The sequence below is a fragment of the Pelobates fuscus genome, chromosome 6 (genome assembly GCF_036172605.1).
Source record: "Pelobates fuscus isolate aPelFus1 chromosome 6, aPelFus1.pri, whole genome shotgun sequence".
Lineage (NCBI taxonomy): Eukaryota > Metazoa > Chordata > Amphibia > Anura > Pelobatidae > Pelobates > Pelobates fuscus.
The window spans coordinates 176491565-176512643 of record NC_086322.1 but is presented as its reverse complement, the minus strand read 5'-3'; the positions used below and the strand labels follow the sequence as shown (position 1 = coordinate 176512643).

Sequence of the window (21079 nt, the reverse complement as noted above, 5' to 3'; positions counted from 1 at the left end):
CCTCGGCTTGTCTTTGACCATTCTATACTGTACTACTTACGTTAGTCCGGCCATTCTAAGGTCCGGTATACGTATCTGGCTACTGTTTGTACTCTGCGTGTTGGATCCCTGTCCCGATCCTGACATTACGACAGGGCCAATGGATCCTGCAAGTACAAACAGTAAGCTGGCTGCTCCTGATCCTAGGTTTGAAGCCATGGATCACAGAATGGATCAGATGGCGCTTGCGCTACAGGCTCTATTAGCTTGTGCCAATAACCCACCAGAGGAGATACGTAATACCCCTTTTTCTCCTGTCGGTTCAGGTCTAGAGGTAGCCACAGTGGGTGCTTCTTCTCACATTACCCCCCCAGTACACTATGGTGGGGCTCCTGAGAAGTGTCGTGGTTTTTTAAACCAAATTAGTATCCACTTTGAATTGCAACCTCGCTCTTATCCTACAGATAGGGCAAAAGTAGGATTTATTATCACCCTACTCATTGAGAAAGCTCTGAGATGGGCCAACCCACTATGGGAGAACGATAACCCATTAGTTTATAACTATAACGCATTTGTAGCTGCTTTTAGAAGAACATTTGACCCTCCAGGTAGAAAGGTTAATGCAGCCAGATTACTGTTGCGCCTGAGACAGGAGAACCGAACACTGGTGGATTATGCACTAGAGTTCAGGTCTCTGGCGGCAGAAATCAAGTGGAATGAGCAGGCGTATATGGATGTATTTTTGAATGGCCTATCTGATGTAATCCTTGATGAGGTTGCTACCAGAGAACTCCCTGAGAATTTAGAGGATTTAATTTCGTTCATCTCTCGTATAGATGAACGTCTAAGAGAGAGACAGAACACTCGAGAGAGGAACCAGAGACCTTCTTTTAGGTTAGCTCCCGCTTTTCCAAGTCCTGACTCCACGATATCTTTGCTTACTGAACCTATGCAGATAGGGTATACCCGCCTCTCTGAGGAGGAAAGACAGCACAGGAGAAGAGAGGGTTTGTGTATGTATTGTGGAGCCAAGGGTCATTTACTCTCGAACTGTTCTAACCGCCCGGGAAACGCTCGCACCTAAGTCTCTCTAGAGGACAGGCCTTGGGTGTTTCTATTTTGTCCTCTACTCCTAATTATAAGGATCACAGGCTTCTGCTACCAGTTTCCTTAACTTGGGGGAAGGAAGTAGTAAGGGCTATGGCATTGATAGATTCCGGTGCTGCTGAGAATTTTATCGACCAAGCCTTTGCTAGTAAGAACAATTTCCCATCCCAGCTAACGGAGACACCTTTGGCCGTTGAGGCCATAGATGGTAGACCACTACTAGACCCTGTTATCTTTCGTGAGACCATACCCATTGATTTAAATGTTGGTATCCTACACGTGGAGAATTTATCTCTTATGCTCATTTCGTCTCCTTCCGTTCCCATAGTTCTGGGGTACCCATGGTTGAAAAAACATAACCCTATTATCGATTGGGAGTTAGGAGAGATACTCTCGTGGGGCCAGGGCTGCCAGGATCGGTGTTTGTGCAAGGTTTCTCCATTAGCTAATATTAACATCCCGGAGAATCCTACTCAGTCCACAGAAAGACAAATACCAGACCTTTACCTAGACTTAAGGGCAGTGTTTGACAAGAAGAATGCCGATACTTTGCCTCCACACAGGTCATTTGACTGTAAGATTAAGCTTCTACCCGGCACTATGCCTCCGAGGGGCCATGTATATCCTTTGTCTGTTCAGGAAAACTCGGTTCTAGAGGAGTATATTCGGGAGAATTTAGAAAAGGGATTCATCAGGAGGTCTTCTTCTCCGGCCGGGGCTGGGTTCTTTTTCATTAAGAAGAAGGATGGCACGCTGAGACCTTGTATCGATTACCGAGGCTTGAATAAAATAACTGTCAGAAATGCCTATCCTATCCCACTGATTACCGAGTTATTTGATCGTCTTAAGGGCTCCAAAATCTTCACCAAGTTAGATCTCAGAGGGGCTTACAATTTGGTGAGAATCCAGCAAGGTCACGAGTGGATGACGGCATTCAATACCCGGTATGGCCATTACGAATACACTGTTATGCCATTTGGACTATGCAATGCTCCTGCAGTATTTCAAGATTTGATTAATGAGGTACTTAGGGAGTTTCAGCATGATTGTGTTATTGTTTACCTGGACGACATACTAATACACTCTAAGGAGATTGAGACTCACCATAGACAGGTCAGAAAGGTATTACACAAGCTGCTGCAACATGGTCTATATTGCAAATTGGAGAAGTGCAGTTTTGATCAGTCTCAGGTAGACTTTCTTGGATACGTGATTTCTGGGGAAGGATTTAAAATGGATCCTGTAAAACTACAATCTATATTAGACTGGCCCTTGCCCAAAGGACTCAAGGCTATCCAAAGGTTTATTGGTTTTTCCAACTACTATAGGCGCTTCATTAAAGGATACTCCTCTATCATTGCGCCTATTACCAATATGACCAAACAAGGGGCTGATACTAAGTTCTGGTCTAAGGAAGCTCTTGGTGCTTTCAAGACTCTCAAGGAACTTTTTGCCTCGGCTCCCATTCTAGTCCATCCTGATACGACTCTGCCTTTCTTGCTTGAGGTCGATGCCTCTGAGACAGCAGTTGGGGCTGTTCTGTCTCAAAGGTTAGGGGTGGATAAACCGTTACACCCTTGTGGTTTCTTCTCTAAGAAATTTTCTGGGCCTGAGAGCAGATATGACATCGGGGAAAGGGAACTGTTAGCAGTCATTAAAGCCTTAAAGGAGTGGAGACATTTGTTGGAGGGGACCCTACACCCTATTACGATTTTGACGGACCACAAAAACTTGTCCTATATTGGGGAGGCTAAGCGCTTATCCTCTAGACAAGCTCGTTGGTCCTTATTCCTGACCCACTTCAATTATGTACTGACTTACAGACCTGGTTCTAAAAACTCTAAAGCCGATGCATTATCTCGCCAATATGAACCTTCTACTGTACCTGAACCAGTTCTTTCTTCTATAGTTCCGAAATGCAATATCATTGCTAATACGAATCTCAGGATTCATTCTCCATTACTGGCCGAGATCATTAAGTTGCAACATCTAGCACCTAAACAGACTCCTGCGGGCCGTCATTTCGTTCCTCCTGCTCTTCAACTGGAACTTTTACAGTGTTTACATAATAGCAAGATGGCGGGACATCCTGGTATTCGCAAAACTTACGCGTTGATCTCTAAGGACTTCTGGTGGCCTGCTTTACGGAGGGATATTGAGGAGTTCATCGCTGCATGGGAAGTTTGTACTAAAACCAAACAACCCCATACGCTTCCATGTGGATTCCTGCACCCCTTGGAGGTTCCAGAAAAACCATGGTCCTGTTTGGCCATGGACTTTATTGTCGATCTACCTATCTCTAAAAGACAGACTGTTATCCTCACCGTGGTTGACAGGTTTACTAAGATGGCACACTTCATTCCCCTGCCTAAACTCCCGTCTTCTCCCGAATTGGCAGAGATATTCGCTAAGGAGATTTTTCGCCTACATGGGATACCCTCTCAAATTGTATCGGACAGAGGCTCCCAATTTATTTCCCGCTTTTGGAGGTCCTTCTGCTCTCAACTTGGTATTAAATTAAACTTTTCTTCTGCCTATCATCCTCAGTCTAACGGAGCTGCTGAACGTACCAACCAGAAAATTGAACAATATTTACGATGCTTTGTTTCTGAACACCAGGATGATTGGGTCGGTTTGATTCCTTGGGCGGAGTTTGCACACAACAATCTCGTTTGCGATTCTACTCATTCAAGCCCCTTCTTCATGAATTATGGTTTTCATCCGTCTATTCTTCCTTCGGATTCTCCTTCCAGGGGGTGCCGTCGGTTGATGTTCATGTTGCCAATTTGAGGAAGTTGTGGGATCAAACTCGACAAATCCTTGTGCACAACTCTATGTTGGTCAAGAAACACGCTGATAAACGTAGAAGGGCGGCTCCGGTCTTTGTTCCAGGTGATAGGGTATGGCTGAGCACGAGGAACATCCGTTTAAAAGTGCCCTCCATGAAGTTCGCTCCTCGTTATATTGGACCCTACAGGGTGCTGACCCGTATCAATCCAGTTGTGTATCGTTTAGCTCTTCCTAATACCTTACGCATCCCGAACTCGTTTCACGTTTCATTGCTGAAACCACTCATATGTAACAGATTTTCCTCCACAATAGCCCCTCCTCGCTCCGTTCAGGTGGAGGGTCAGGAGGAGTATGAGGTTAACTCTATTATTGATTCTCAAATCTCCCAGGGGAGAGTACAATATCTGGTTGATTGGAAGGGATATGGTCCTGAGGAGAGGAGTTGGGTACCTCAGGAGGATGTTCATGCTCCCCGTCTCCGCAGGGCGTATCACTCTCGCTTCCCATCTCGTCCCGGTTCATTCCGCCCGGTGGGCGTATCTGAGAGGGGGGGTACTGTCAGGGTACCTGTGGTCTCTACCTCCGAAAGAGGTAGAGACTTAGCTGTTCCTCCATCCAGACGGTCTGATGGCTCCCTTCCCCGCGGTCTATCCGGTCATGCTAGGCCGGCCGCGAGGGAGTGACTGCCTTTTACAGCATCTAGGCAGGAAGTAGTCATCAGGACACTCCCCCGGAACGATCTGTCAGTCAATTGCTGCAGGACCAATCAGGACGCCTCGGAGGCGTGGTTACTGCTCTGAACAGGGTATTTAACAGAGCTTCTTTCATTAGCTCATTGCCCTGTCGTGGTTCTAGCTTGTTCTAGTCACTCAGTGCTTGTGTATTCTTTTATCCCTTTTGGTTTTGACCCGGCTTGTTTACCTTACTCTGCTTATCTCTGTTACCCTTGATTCGGCTTGTCTCTCGCTTACCTGTCTTCTGTTACCCTCGACCTCGGCTTGTCTTTGACCATTCTATACTGTACTACTTACGTTAGTCCGGCCATTCTAAGGTCCGGTATACGTATCTGGCTACTGTTTGTACTCTGCGTGTTGGATCCCTGTCCCGATCCTGACACATATATACTGAAGAAAAATATGTATTTAACATTTCTGCCTTTTCCTGGTCTTCATTAACTAAGACCCATTACTGTTTCCAGTGTACCTACACTTTCATTTTATTTTTTTCTATTTTTTTTTTAATTGATGTACTTGCATTCTTTGGCTATCAATTTCTCATTTTCTAGTTTAGCCACTTTAATTGCCTTTTTGCAAGCATTATTGGCTTCCTTATATCTTATATAGGATACCTCTGATTTTTCCGATTTAAATGCTTTAAATGCCCTTTTCTTATTTTTAATATCTTGTTCTACTTCTCTGCTAAGCCACATTAGTTTCAATTTGTTTCTTTTATTTTGACTACCCAATGGTACATACTGAGAAATGTACCTTTCTAATGTTTGTTTGAAGAGCTTCCATTTATCCTCAGTGTTTTTTTCACTAAAGAGTTTATGCCAGTCGATATGTTGTAGAGCTGCCCTGATATTATTGAAATTGGCTTTTTTAATATTATACGTTTTAGTATACCCCACATGCTCTCCTACTTGAATGTAGGCATATTACTTTAATAATGCCACTATAGAATGTCATATCACTTGAATAATGCCACAAATTGTGTAGAATTGCATATTGGATATAACTGTGTAACAATGACAAATTGGGTAGAAGGTAATCTGCAAACTAGGTGAATTGATGTACAGAATGTGTAACACCATAAAGGTTGAAAATGCTTATGATGACTAATAAGGGCCCCACCCATGCCACCCGCCGAAAATGTAAAGTATTCCCCGCCCAAAAAGGGTGGACTATGTTCCCCCTATTTTTGTTTTTACAGGTTCCTTCCTCATGCCTGCCGGGTCACTAGTTTTAAATGTTTAGTAGACATGCGGATGGTGGCATATAGGGATAAGAAACATCCATTGTAAAACGCCATAAGATTATTATTTTTTTTAATATTGCAACTGGCTAGCAAGCTATGGCCAGCAAGCTCTTGCGGGCCATCACATAATTAACCCTTGCGCTGCTGAAGGATTTTAACAATTCATCTGCCGGCTGCTAGCGGTGCCAGCGGGCAAATCATTCGGCTTTTTATTAATCCTGATCTGAGTTGAATTCTCCACACCTGGATTTGCCACATTCACCTTGGATTTCAGCTATCCAGCGGAGATCGAGTAATTGTACTATGTAGACGGTGTGATTCCGTAGTATTAGTCTGTCTCCGTTGAAAATCTGTGTGTAGTCCAAGTATATGATACAGCATCACCCGTGGGCCAGAAGGTGCGTTACCACGGGTTTCAGCATTTTCGTGAAGCACCAAGGGGCCGAGCTGAGCCCAAAAGGAAGACAAGTAAATTGCCGTGCGTCCCCATGCCGAAGGAAAGGGCGGCTCTGTTTGTGAATTGGAATTGTCAGGCCCAGACGGGTAAAGCAGTCATCATCCCAAATCAAATCCCAAAGAAGATGAATGCCCTTCATTTTGAAGTGTTTGTATATGACATGGGTGTTTAATTTCCTTAGATTGATAACAGGGGAAATTCTCCATTCTTTTTTTTTTTTTACCAGGAAGATGTTGCTGATGTCCTGAGTCAGTTGAATGGTGCCTTTTGAACGCAGGTCCTGTAGTTCAGAGTTAATGAGCCACGCATCCGTGTTTGTTACATGGATGGGGCGCGGTGGATGGAATTTAACTGGGACTTGAACTCCATAGCCTCGCACAGTTTGTAAGATCCAGGCGTCCGTGGAAAGATCTGCTCAGTTCTGGAAAAAATGTAAAATACGACATGCTATCTGAACAGTAGTTAATGGAAGTGTAAATTAATGACTTAGAGGTGGTGAATCTCACCTGGGTGCGACCTCTGCCTCCTCAGGGGTGGTCCGAGACCCTGGAGTAATGGAATCTTTGGCAATTCCTCACCTTGTACGGGTTGTACGGGAGACTGAAGGCCAGAAGCGGATGGCGGCACGGCCTCTTTGCCGACCAGCTCTGCCAAAAACACCTCTGGTGTTAGATCCACAGATATTTACACGCTTGTTGAGCTCCTTTGAGAAGGCCTCTCTGAACTGTTTACCCAAATCCATGAGCTTCTCATCGATATGGAACAGTGCTGCTCGGCATCTCTCAGACGCGAGGGCCACATTTGAAGCAAAAGCACTGTTGTGTCCACTCATGCACTATATCGGAATCAAAGGTTTCCGCTCATGCATAGGCAACGTCGGTGAAATCCATCACCCTAGCCCAGGGATAGGCAACCTACGGCACTTCAGATGTTGTGGACTATATTCCTCATAATGCTTTTACACCCATAATGCTGGTAAAGCATCATGGGAGGTGTAGTCCAAAACATCTGGAGTGCCAAATGTTGCATATGCCTGCCCTAGCCCAAGGTCCTATGGCATCAAGAAGCTTATCTTGTCCCCTTTAAAGCCGCGCTCAACCCCTTTGCGCGAGTCCTGACTCCCGTGGGCCATGAAAGTCAGCATCAGCTAGTCGAAGTGTAGGGTGTAAGCCACCTGATCAGGCAGCGTGAGACGAGGGAACTCAGATCTCATGCGCTTTTGCACCTCTTTATCAAGGGTTTTTTGGAGCCAGAAGTGCATAAATATGTAAACTAGGGTCAAACATCTGAAGGCCTGAGGTGTCCAAGAAGACCTCAGAGTCATCATGTGAGGCTAGTGCCTCATTAGTCAGGGCCTTTGTACCCTGGGGCTCACCCAGAAACGATTCATCTGCAAAAGTCAGGTCAGATTTGGCCAAAAACTCCCAGGCGCCATCATCTGGTTCAAATGGTTCTGCCTGCCACTCGTCCAGCACCGAGCATCCCTGTGGTTGTTCCACCCCCTCATCCGAGGAGGATAGTTGTGCAGGTCTGTGGACCGTACATGTAGAGGCTTGCCTGCATTTGGCACGTGCTTTGCCTTTGTCTTTTTTTAGCTTTAGTGCTTTCACCCTTCCAGTGGTGCTTAGGCGGGCGAGACCATTCCCTGGAAGAGTCTGAGTCTTCAGAGTCCACCACATAATGGGTCGTTTTGGACGTAGATCTAACCGTCTCATGTTCTGTAGGAAATGTTTAAGAGAATGCCTTCTCCATTGAATCGTGGCTTGCAAGTCAGTTGGAGCCTGCAATTCTTCCATGGTTATATGTGAGATTACTATGGGGCTCACCCGAGGACACCAGAGCTTGAGGACAAAATTGGGATTGGCACTAAGGGTAGTAGAGGCCTAGGGACCACAGGGGTGGTATGTAGACAGGCGTCTGAGCAACCTGTATCAATGACAGTGGCCGGTAAAGCCTGACGGGGAAGGCTCACCCAGGAGATTTGAAGACTGCATAGCGGGTTTGGCCTTACATTTTAAGTTCACTTTGAATTCTCACTTTAGTTATTAACCCTGTTCCTCTCTACTTAACTTTTATTTAATTCTGACTTGCTCAATCCAATCTCTGCCAATATTTTTCCCAAACCATGAGAGATGAGCAGCTGATGGAAAATGCCTGTCCTTCTTCTCTCTTCTACTTCTCTCCTCCTGCAAATCCCCAGCCTTTATGCTGCCCTCTAGCCAGTCGTATTACTTTATATCCTTTATATTTTCTCCCTTACCCCACCAGATGCATTTCTTTACCTTCTTTCTATATGTTTCTTTGACTGAAAGTTAATTCTTCACTTCCCTTGCTATTTATTCCATATTGCTGTTCTATGTTTTTTTTTATCTCTTCACAATATACATTTTCCTTTTCATCCTTTAATGTTGGAATTTCATTCTCTCCCTTAACCCCAGCACTGTTGACATATATTCTTTCTGCATACGATCCGATTTGAAAGAATAACATAAACATTGTCATATACCAAGAGACGCTCAGAACTGGAAAATTTTGTAAAGATTATATGCAGGAAGCAGCTGTTTGAGTGTCTCCTATGACACAGATTACTGAGAGCAGTGTATCAAACAGAAAACACATCTTCAAATATCTTTTTTAATAGATCTATATTTGTTCAGTGTACATGGGAATAAAATTAGGTACAATGACAGAGCGGTAGAACATATAAATAAATATTACAAACAGTAGTTAGCATAGGGCTGGATGTTTAAAAATAACATTAATTGAAGTGGAATGGAAAATATAATGCATCACTGAGAGTTTACCCCCTCTGACATTGGAAAATAGAACTGATTACATGCATTGTGAGTGAGATTTAAAAAAGTTTTATAGTTAGATAAAAGTTGGACAAAGTTGAGAAAGTAGAGCAACCACCAGATCTAACTGGTTGCAAAGGTAATTACTCTATTTTTCAACCTTGAAAACACTTTGAGAAATGTCCCCTATGTGTCAAATGCAGAAATATACTTGAAGATATGAAAGTAAAATAATAAAACAAACAGTGTTAGGAATACAATGCTGTATTACTAACACTATAGTATCCCCTATGCCCCCTTGACCTGCCTCCTGTGGCATTAAAAGTTTTAAATAATCTTATAATCTTCTAAACACTCACCTTATTCCAACGCTTGGGTCTCTCGGCGCTGGCTCTGTCTCTGTCTCTGTCTCATCACGACAGGGCACATGCATTAGACCTTCCCCATATGAAAACAACTTGCTTTTCATATGTGGATTTTGAAGACACCAGGCATCCTCATGCAAAGTGCGAGAATGCCCCATGTCACTTCACAGAGATAAACTCCATGAAATAGAAGGAAGTGCCTCTAGTGGTTGTCTGGTAGACAGCCACTAGAGGCAGTCTTAACCATGCAATGAAAACATTGTAGTTTCTCTAAAACTGCAATGATTTCAGCTGCAGGGTAAGGGGACAGGGACCGTGATCCAAGACCACTTCAATGAGATGAAGTGGTCTGGGCGCCTTTATTGTCCCTTTAACTGTGCAAGTGTGCATTTTGTGCAAAACAGGTTAAGCAAGGCCTTGTCATGGTTTCAGGCAGGTATGTGAAACTTTAAATGAATGCATTGTACTAATTCTGCAAAGTGTATATCACTGAAATAAGGCACTTATATAATTTAAGGCTATATATGCACTGCACATTCTATAGTGATTTGCTCATACCATTTACAACACACAGACAGAAAGGAGTGTGCATCTCACCATACTTACTGTCAGTGGGTTGTAAGTTTATTGCACAAACTCTATTTATGGTAAAACAGACAAGAACTTTCTATACTGTCTAAATGTATATAATATCTACTGCTATTTTTATAATGAAATGTACTTATTTACAATAAGCTTTTTTTTTGGTAACAGAGTGTAACTGACATACACTTTTTTATTAGTATATCAAGAGCATGGAATTAGTTGAAGTAAAAAAATGGTACATCACATGGTTCTTTCATGGGACAGAGAATCATGCACAAAATAGTCCACAATACCTGGAATAACATAGGAGCCAGACCTGTCTCTAATATCAATTAACCCTGGGCAAGCTTCTTACAGGTCCCCACAGAACGTCCACGTAGAATCCTGCACCTTTATGTAGAATCCTATAATAACTGCAATGTGTATGATCTCCCATAATCTCTCCCCAATAATCTAATTCTGGCTCCCAATATCTCTTTCTTACCCCCAATTATCTCTCCCTGTTTCCTATTTCCCCCATATCTCCCCTGCTCTCCCAATTTTCCTCTGATTTCTTCCCCTCCAAAATTATTTCTTGTAAAATGACTGCTGTCAGAGTTTATTCCTGTGCATCTTTGGACCCTGCTCTACTAGCATCAGCATAGGGGAGGGTGGGGCCTGCAGCCCTCAGTGTACAAAAGGACATTGCGAAAACTGAGCATGCACACTAGGTGTCAAATGACCTACACAGAAAGGAACGACTTTTAGGTATACTGCTTCTAGGAGGACTGCCACTGTAAACTGCAGAGCTATGTAGAGCCACATGGGAGAATATGAAAAGTAGGCACAGGGAAAAGGAGTAATGGGGTGGGACAGGGATTAAGAGAAACACAAGGGAACAAAGTGATTGTGAAGAGGTTGGGGAAGGACAAGTTGGATAGAGGGCAGAGGTAAGCCTGCCTCCATTTAGGCTGCAGCATTCCCTTCAGGCATTTTGTAGTAAACAATGTCTTTTCACTGTTTGGCTCTGCACCTGATCTGCTTCCTTGACATTACCAGCCAATCCTATGCTGTCCTATGTGAAAGCATTGTAATTGGCTCAGATCACCACTACTAATGATGGCAGCCTAGGAGGCAGACTGAAATAAAGGTAAGATTGTACTATATGTGTGGGTGTAAAGGGGCTAGATGGTGTTTTTAACACTACAGGATCAGGCAGTGGTGTATCCTGGTTTTGTGCTGCCCTAGACATTTGCCTTGGCATTTGGGGGGCGGCTTTTTTTGCCGCCCCCTGGAAAATGCCGCCCAAGGCCTTGGGCCTTGTTTGCCTCGCGGCTAATACGCCCCTGGGATCAGGAATACATGTTTGTGCTCCTGGCCCTATAGTGTTCCTTTAAATTGATCACATACCACAGCATGTAGTTTGTGCATTTAATTAACAAGTGATAGATATTTTTTTTTATCTTTGCAATAGAATAAAATTGAAATGGGAAAAAAGTAATTGGAAATTGAAGACACAGTTATGTAACAAAGTGTCTCAAAACTAGCATGCTTAGGAACACTCTGGCACTCTTGGTATGCACATGCAGTTTAGGCATATAAAATGATGTCTCTATTTAAATCAGATACATGCCAACTATGTTTTATCGAGGAGCCACAACGATCTTATCTAATAGCTACAAGCTTTGAAATTATAGCCATTTAGATGAATCAGTTTTCATTTGCCATTTTCCATGTGAGGCTTCACGGTGACAGCGAATCCTAGCATTGCAGATGTTTGTGAACTAAGTTATTAAATAGTTAAGAAAACTAGCTTCTCATTGCAGTACTGTAGGGGTAGGCAACCTCCCCCCCCCCCCCCCCCCCCCCCCGCGGCTTCTGAAATTTCAGCCTCAGGAAGCACGAACTGCCGCCAGTACGCTGTTTTACTAAGTCAGCTGACACTTTCAGCCAATCAGTGACTCCCCATTAACAAAACTGGCTTGCAAAGAAATGTATCTTTTGCCAGACAGTTTTGTGAATTACTCCTTCTAAAATTGCTGTTAAGTCTAACTGGACTACAGAGGACACTGGCCAAGGTTCCTGGTAGTTATCTCTCCCCACCAACCTACTTAAGCTAAAGTGCGGGAAAAAGGGTGCGCTGTAGTGATTAGGCATCTACTGGCAGGTGCCTACTCTGTGTAATGAGAAATCCAGCACTGCCCACTAATGCAAAGATATGAAAAACGGTTTTATCGTTGGTGCCAACACCACCGATAGAATATTTTGATTACATGGAAATGCCAAGCAGAGTTTAACTCATCCATTCCTCATGACTGATAATTCATGATACAAATGGAGTCAAACCCTGGCCTTTTCAACCTCAGCTGTATCCTTAATTAAGACCATTATTTCATTAAAGGAAAACTGTTCTGCAATGTTTAAAACGTTTATTACATTTATTAAAATCCATTTATTTTTTATTTTGTTTGAGAAAATGTTGCCTTTTACCTGGCCGAGGAGCAGTATGAGACCAGACTCTACTGCTATCTGACCAACTACTGCTAAACTTAAAAGAGCACACAGAGCAATAGCAGCAGCAGTTGGCTAGATAACACTAGAATCTCATCCATCAAACGCTGCTCAGCCTGACAAAAAGTAAATTTTTCTCACAAAAATGAATATACATCATTTTCAAAAATATATAATTGATCATTAAATGTTAGAAATGTTTTTTTTTGTTTTGTTTTTAAAACAAGAAGTGAAAACTTGATGAGAGTAGTACTTTTAAGTCTCCCTCCTCTAATTAAGATCCAGTCTCCAAAGCAAACTCCCATGTTGGTTGGTACAGCTTATGTGACCTCATTGGTAACTGGTAAACTCACAGGTGCTCAGAGATGAGGAAATGCAGGAAGTAGACAAGTTTTTGGAATCAGGTGTGAAAGATGTAAATCTACTCTTTGTGAATAACACAATAATGTTGTTGATTTGAAAGGTGTAGTCAATGGTATAGATCTATTTGCAATCAATTTACAATTTTCATTTTTAAACTCAATATTTTAAGTGACAATGAAACATTTGAAAAAAGGGGGTTTGGGCATATGCAGAATCCAACAAAGACAACAAATGAACTGTTCTGCATGTAATAAAATGAACTGAAATTTATCAGCATTGAATGGCTATTCAAATTTCTTACTGTAAATACAAATATACAAAAAAACTAAGGCCCAAGAGGAAAGGACATATCAAACATTTTAGCAACATACAAATAATACCCGCCCCAAGAAAATGGAATTAGACAGCCTATTTTGTTTATCAAGTATTACAGGTATCAAGTACTTGCAACCAACCAGCTTGCAGTAAATGTGCTGCCCAATATAATGGAAAAAAATGGAAACGTTTTCTTTAAAATATAGTTTATAAACCGCATAATAAAAGTGACTAGTGCCTAAAATAGTCACCAGCCATGTATAAAATGGAATGTTCCTGGGCCAGTGCTGCAAGTTCCTTCAGGAATTCTGGAAAAAGAACAGCAGCGAGAACAGCATTCCTAGTGGGTTCAGGTGCTCCAGAAAGAGTGAGTGAAGGCTTTGATCGGTGTTCCTTATTCTTTTGCTGTACAGTTTGTGAAACCTCTGAGTTTATAGATTTTGTCTCTCCTCCCATGGTTGTCAGTGCATGATCTGTTACAGATAATTTAGTTAAGTTATACACATATTCTGTACAAAATACGGAAAGAGAAAAATACATTTACATATTATTATTATCATTATCATATGGAGTTATTTAAATAGACAGACCATGTTTTAGAGTCCTAGAGGGGGACATAATATGCAAAATAAGTCATTGTGAAATGAGAATTATCCATATAATCTCAAGTAGAACTTTTACATTCTTTTTTAAATTCTAGTCTGCCTTAGATTAATGGGTGTTTCAATCGCAAGCCGCAGCCCCTGCTATTTTAATTCAGCTTGTTCTCAAGATGAATTAACAGCAGCAAATGTATAATCCTGCCAAAGATTTTAGGTATTGCCAAACTTCGACAACCCTAGACTAAACACTTCTCCTTATCACCATGCAGTAGTCTTATTTGAATAATGACTTGAGTCAAAATTAATTAACCATTGGTGAAAAGTTACATCAGTTTTGAAGATATATTACATAGGGATAGTACCATTTTTAAATCTAAGCTTTATTAGCATGTTAGCGGTTGCTGATGAGCCGTTAATAATTGTGCAGCTACAATTTAGATTTTCCAATACTATACAATACCATTAATAACAGTATAAAATCAGAGAAAATGGGCCCTATACTTTACACTAAGCACACACGTTTTAGTTATCACAATCCTGTGAAAGAGCAATTAGTGGCTTAATAGACTCAAATAGAATCATCCAAAACGTTGTGATTCTGATATCTCAAAAGCCTTGATTTAATATTTTTAGAGAACTTTTTTATTTTAAAATCTTTTTTTTCCCCTCAACCCATGGAGAGGGGGGTATACATGAAAATGTGATAAGACAAATATTATCATTACATAATACAACAATTGGAGCACAGAATAAAATGCAAAATAATAATATACAAAACAATAGAGTGTAGTTTCCTGGACTCTGAGGAAGCATGTGGGTTTATTATTTAGTGTATATAGAGTAAGGTTAGTAGTGTGTACTATAAGAGCAATGTACCACAGGGATCCAAGATACTGCCCTCTTGGGGTAAGGATTCCTAAATGATGCTAATCTCCTGTGGTATTACTCCCCAATTAATATGAGTGGGAAAAGATGGTGATTAGGAGTGGTAGATGAGGAGTACAGGCTCAAATCTGATGCCTAGGCTTATTAATACCAACATGCCAAAATGGGGAACCTGTTATTTGCATAGAGTGTGGGCCCGGTCTTTTAATTAGCCTCTGAGTATGATAAGTTTGTGTTGCCCCATAGACATGTTTGTGTGAGGTCTATGAGTCTGGGTGGGGTTAGAAGAGGAGGGTATGCAAAGGCTGCAGACAAGAAAACTGCCAGTTTTACAAAATGTTTTTATATATACTCCCAATGAAAAAATGCATAATTAAATGCATGCAAGTTTTCATTTAGGGTATATCTACTAAACAGCGATTTTTTATTTATTTTATATTTGGGCAGTGGAGTGTCCCTTTAACTTGATGATGCATATGAGCAACATTAACTTAACAATTCCTTGTTAAACCCATTAAAGGACAATTAAGGGTTGTAACTAAAATATAGTATCCTGGAATCAATAACATAGCAAATACACATGTGGATAATACCCCAAATATCCATTTTAACACCTTAAATACCCTCCACATTGCAATGGCATTATAGAACATAATGGGTTAATTACACACCTGTCACTTATTAGCAGCAGCAATGTAATTGGCTCTCGGTAACCTAAATCCTGATACAATGGAAAGCCGCAATACGGCTCCAATTTTTGTTTAAGCTTGTAATAGTGGCCTATAGAGCTCAACATTCCATGATTACTGAAGAAAGCATGGTGTAGGTACAGTTTTAAGAAGATTATGTTTTCTGACTTTGGCAGTGTTACTGGTAAAAAGAAACAGGTGTAAGAAATTTGTATTTTGATTGTTTTGATATCAGCTGTAAGTCAGAATTCTGATGCGTATGTGTAAAATAGGACACGGCATTTGAATAGAGCCACGTGAAAGTTAAATTATTTCAAACACCACAGTTAGCCAGAAGAGAGACGTAGTTGCAGGATGTAATCAGTATAATGTGAAAGGTATACTAGCAATAACATCAAAAGTAATAAGGAAGACAAAAGGATGTTGGGAATTGTAATCCCGCTCTTCCTTTAAGCATGCAAATGTGTCTGCTCCTTTGGCCCAGAACGAGACCGTGTCTACAGATTAAAAAAAAAAAAATTGAATTCATTTGGTTGCTGCATGCAAAACAAATTTGCACTAGTTCACATTTTAGAAGTAAAAACATTTTGGTTGCACAAAATATATACCAAAATGTCACAGCTTAGTTACTTTAGTTGAATTTTTGCAATTTGTTTTTTAATCCACAACAATTCATTGTTTAGGAAATAATCCCTACATATTTTCAATATTTTTGTACAAATATAGCTAATTATAACAGAAAATGGCTTTTCAGATGTTTATAAATGAGCAGAATATTAAAGGGACCCAGTCACTGGAACAACTGCAGCTTAATGTAGTTGCTCTGGTGTCTACTGCCTGTCCCTGCAGGCTTTTTAAAGTAAACCCTGCCTTTTCAGAGAAAATGACTGCCTAGTAACACCTCTGTTAGAGGTGCTTCCTAGGTCAGTGCTGCGCAGTGGGCAGCACTGACATTCAGCGTCTTCACGCTCTGCAAGGAATGCTCCCCATAGAGATGCACTAACTGCAATGTAGTGTGAGCAGGGATGAATCCTTCTGTCAGCTGGTGCCTGACTGACAGATGCATTATATGCAAAGCTCAAAGTGAGCATTGCTACAGCCATTTAAATACCTATTGCTTCAATGCGGTGTGTGTGCAGGGTTAAATACCTGTTCACATATCTGGGGCTCCCCTCTGTCAGCGCTGATCAATGAGCTGTATGCAGCTCTCCAAGTGAGCACTGCATATAGCCCTTTAAACCCATTGAGAAACCACACCTGAAACCGCCCTCAGCCATAGTGATTCTGGGCATTCAGGTGCTCAAGAGGGTCAGACCAGAATCTCAAGCCAATTGTGATCGTTCCTGGTCTTTGCCAGCTGCCCAGCATTGATCACAGTATAGTTGGCATGCCCAATAGCAGGGATATTCCTGTATTAATGAAAACAGCTTGAGTAGATGGTGGTAACATACCGCTCTCTACTGTTTTAATGAGGAAATAATGTTAATATTTTCCAGCATTATATGTCTGACAGAAACCAATCTACTGTTATCAGTACTGATATTTGCAGTGGGTTTCGTTAAGGTTAGAGTTAGGGGTAGGCTTTGGGTTATTGTAAGGTTAGTGTTAGGGTAAAGTAAGGGTTAATGCTGTTTTAGAAACAGTGTATTGTTAAGGTTAGGGCAGGTAAAAGGTAAGAGCTAGTGTAAGCAAAGGGTTAGTATACCCAGGGGCAGGAAACCTTTTAGAATTACTTTGTCAAAGCAAGATATTAAAGTCCTGTCGCCTTCAGCTCCTATTGTTGTTTTTTAAATTGAGTTGTGTATGTTGCCGTATTCTGCTTGTCTTGCTTAGGGGCGCTGTAGTTGCTTTTTAGCATATTTGTGCGTATGTATGTATGTATGTTGGTTGTTATATTGTATATGTTCATGAGTAGTTTGTGTTAATGTGTGTGATACCTATGAATGTGGGCTGTGTATGGGGCTAAATACAAATACACAAAAAAAGTCATGCGCTTGTATTTGTATTTACTTTTTGTATCACACAGCCATGTTACAGTGCTGCTGCCCATCCCGTGTGTTCCCTATTAAGGGTTATTAAGTATGTAGGGGTTTAAAAAAACAAACAAAAAAAAAATACCCCTCTGTGTCTCATTAGAGATTTCTCTGCCTTAAGCTGAAGCAAGCCAGGTGAATTGTTAGTGTAGGACCCACCTAAGAGGTTTGTCTTGACATGGCAGGTGGGCTTACATCTAATGGCCATTGGAGTGGAACTAAAAACCTCCAATTATGTAAATATGCATTGGGATTTGGAATAGTGGGCAAGTAACTTTTTTTTCCTTTGGTTTTTATTTTATGTATTGGGGCTGATGTGTACTATGGTCATTGCTGCATCCCAGTGAAGTGTGTATGTGTATGGGGGTTGCTTGTGGAATTGTGTGTGGGGGTGATATGTCACATTGTGGGTTTGGTGGTGTGTTTGTGTGGGACTGCTTGTGGTATTGCACGTGAAAGGGTGCTTGCGAGGTTGTGTGTGTATGTGGATTGTCAGTGTGGGATCTGTGAGTGTGTTTGGGTTGTTTCTATTTTTTTGCATGATGGGGAGGCTTATTCTAGCAGAGTTGTTAAATTCCCTAAGGTCAAGTGGGGACTAGGCTGGCCAGGTACAGGTCAAGGAGAGGAGCTGCGGGCTGCTCTGCTCCAGTGCGAATTCCCATTCACAAGTGCTGGGAGGCACTCTAATATCTCTCACCACCAGATATCTGAAGTGCAACTGTGACTCCAAATAGGCCAGAGTGCCAGGCATGGCACACGTGACATAGGTTGCTGACCCCTGGTATAGTTTTATTGGGAGTTTTGTAGGATTAGCGTTATCCACCAAAATGTAATTTAAATCCTTGACATATAGAGCATTTAAGAATCAAGATTGAAATGTGAATATGGTTCGTATTATTCCATTGTGTGACACTAGCAGACAATTTCCCAATTATGCATTGTTAGTGTGATTAACTCTACAGCTCCCTCTAAGATAATGCATCTCTATGAGGAGATGTTAAATGGTGCAGTACATGCACACTAGCCCACCAATGCTAAAAGCAAAAAGGGGAACTTCTGCCTTATTGACAACACAGAAAGCCAGAAGGATCCCCTTGAGGAAGGCATTTTGCCAAAACATTGGGGGTTATTTGGTCTCCTGCCTCTGGTCAGTATACCTTGTATTAGACTTGTGGGTTTACTTATATACACGTTATTTCTACTAGATATTGGTACAGGGGCTCAGTATGTATGCACTTTACCTTTGTCTATGTTTACTCTATAAATATATGAATAAAATATTTTTTTTTAGATTTTTATGTGTTGTGAATTTCATTTTCTACATATGGTATTTCCTGGCGTGGTAACATAATACTCCCAGCCAGCCACCTTTTAACAGTGAGCATCTGACACGGATACCCACACAGTTGAGTGCGCGCTCTCCCTCTCTCAGATAGATATGTTTTAAGGCCGTAAGGCCTGTATTTGTGGGAGGAGTTAAGCGTTCCATATAAACGCTACTCCCCCCCTTCCTACCTGCCGTACGCACGCTGTTCACCTCGCTTTCGTGACAGCCGAACTTCCGGGTTCACTGGTCCTCCTCGATGACCCCGCACTTCCGGTTTCCGGCCACACGTCCCGCCGGTTCAGAGCTCCCCCATCCGTTCGGGGAAACTCTGCCGAAACGCTTCCAGCTGAAGTCCAGGTACCGGTGGGTATAGCCACCTTCGTGCTATTCCCGCCGTTCGCATTTTAAAAAAATTACCATTGTGCAAACCCTGACTTAAAACTCTGCTGTACTGTACTACACTTACATCTATACCTTATGTAGGCTGTTAGAGGAATGTATAAATGTGAAATACCATTACATCACTGTTCTTCAATGAATATTTCTGTTGCAAGTTCCTTCTACTGATGCAGCTCCATCTATACACTCAGTGCAGCATCAATACACTATATAAACAGACTGTTTACAAACTCATCAGGATTTTAGGAGAGTGTGGGCACAGGATGCTCGCAGAGCACCTTTCATGCAAATTCAATATGGGGGTTACTGCCTAAACAGTGGCTTGATCAGACGTAAAAAATTCAGGCTAAAATAGTCAATCTCTGACTACAGATGAGATACTAAACTACGTATTTAACTTAAATAATACAGTTAACTGCTGTATTTCACTTGTTTCTCTATCTACCATTATGGCGGTTCTAGTGAACAAGCTGTTTACCTATTGCAGCATTTGGTTGGGACAACAGTCTTGTCAACTTAATCTATGCTAAAAGGTTAGGTTGTATTTTATGAATTTCGTTGCTACTTGGTAGTCACATAAATCTTACCAGGGACCACCCACACTCCCCTCTCGCCAGCACCTAGGCGGTCACTTTCAATCACCCGTCTGGGGGGTCGGGGTCCTACACCCCCCCCCCCCCCCTCCTCACCCCTTCACGGACTTAATTTCCGGTCCAAACGTTAATCTTGCTATGGTTATTTATATATTAATCCACTTGGGTTCGGACTCATGTTGTTATAGAGGCTATGCTTTTCTACGGAGGGGGTAAAGGAAGGGATGCCAGCAATTTTATTATATCATGCACGACATATTGGCTACGTAAGTTTTCACTCCTACTTTCCATAATGTTTTTCGTATATCAGCGGCGCAATATTTCTAAATTGGAGGTTTTGGGCATACTTTCCATTATGTTTTAATGTATCAGTGCAAAGTCCTAGTCATTCGGCTGGTATCTCCACCTAGTGGTTTGATGGTATTTGCTGTTTTTTTTCTGTATAATGTGTAGCTTCTCTGCCGTCCTGTTTTCAGGTTGTTAATGGTGTTTCTTCTATTGGTGCATCCTACGTAATACCACTAAATGCCTGACGCTATGCATGTACTGTTTTATTGGGTCAAGTTAATCTAACTAACTAAACACTGTGTATATGTTGGATTTGTTTTATCTCCCAGATTACGCTTACACTTATGCAACTCCTGTTATACATGCATCGAATTACCTCAGGTTCAGGCGTAACCGCCATTTGACATTCCCCGCTGATTTCTATTAATGTTGCATACTGTCATTTGTTACCATTAGACAGTCACTAGGTCGCTATTATCGCCTATTTCTATCAGGTACAATTTTGTTTCATCCACACTTCAAACAACTGCCTCGACAAGGCCACGTTGTTACACGATGAGGTATCGAACCGACAATCACAGTTACTTTTTGTTTCATTTTGTCATCTGCTAGCAGTAGACAATTACTGGTTCACTATTGCCGCCTGTTTCTATCTGGTATAAATGTGTTTTCGTTCACATTTCCTACAATTGTTACACAATTGGCCTTTGTTAAACGATTATCACCTGTTTCTATCAGGTTTGGTTTCATTGTGTTTCCTAACAACTGCCTCTACTAGGCCACGTTGTTACATGTTTGGGGTACGGGGGCTTGATTCCTGCCTTGCCTCGTCAGGCCACGGCTCCACTCCACAACTCTTCATTCGTACTCACTACCCTTAACAATCGTTTTGTTACTCACTACCTTGCTAATTTCACCCTCCTCTCTCCGTCAGCTGCTACGACGTTTTCTTGGCACAACGCCTTCATTTCATCTCCTTTCAGGTTTATATAGTAACCATCACGAGAATCTTCAGCACCCTCAGGGTCTATCGATACTGC

The 21079-nt window shown here is 41.8% G+C and overlaps 1 protein-coding gene across 2 annotated transcripts in view; it reads right to left on the bottom strand.

Moving 5' to 3' along the window:
- Positions 1 to 13110: 13110 nt before the first annotated feature.
- The window catches only part of FHIP1A (FHF complex subunit HOOK interacting protein 1A), a 179375-nt gene continuing 171406 nt past the window's right edge, over positions 13111 to 21079 (bottom strand). For both annotated transcript variants that reach the window (XM_063458510.1, XM_063458511.1), the window contains exon 12: positions 13111 to 13696. In XM_063458510.1, coding sequence (XP_063314580.1) covers positions 13455 to 13696 — 242 coding nt within the window. In that variant the 3' untranslated portion in view covers positions 13111 to 13454. The remainder of the gene's footprint in view (positions 13697 to 21079) is intronic.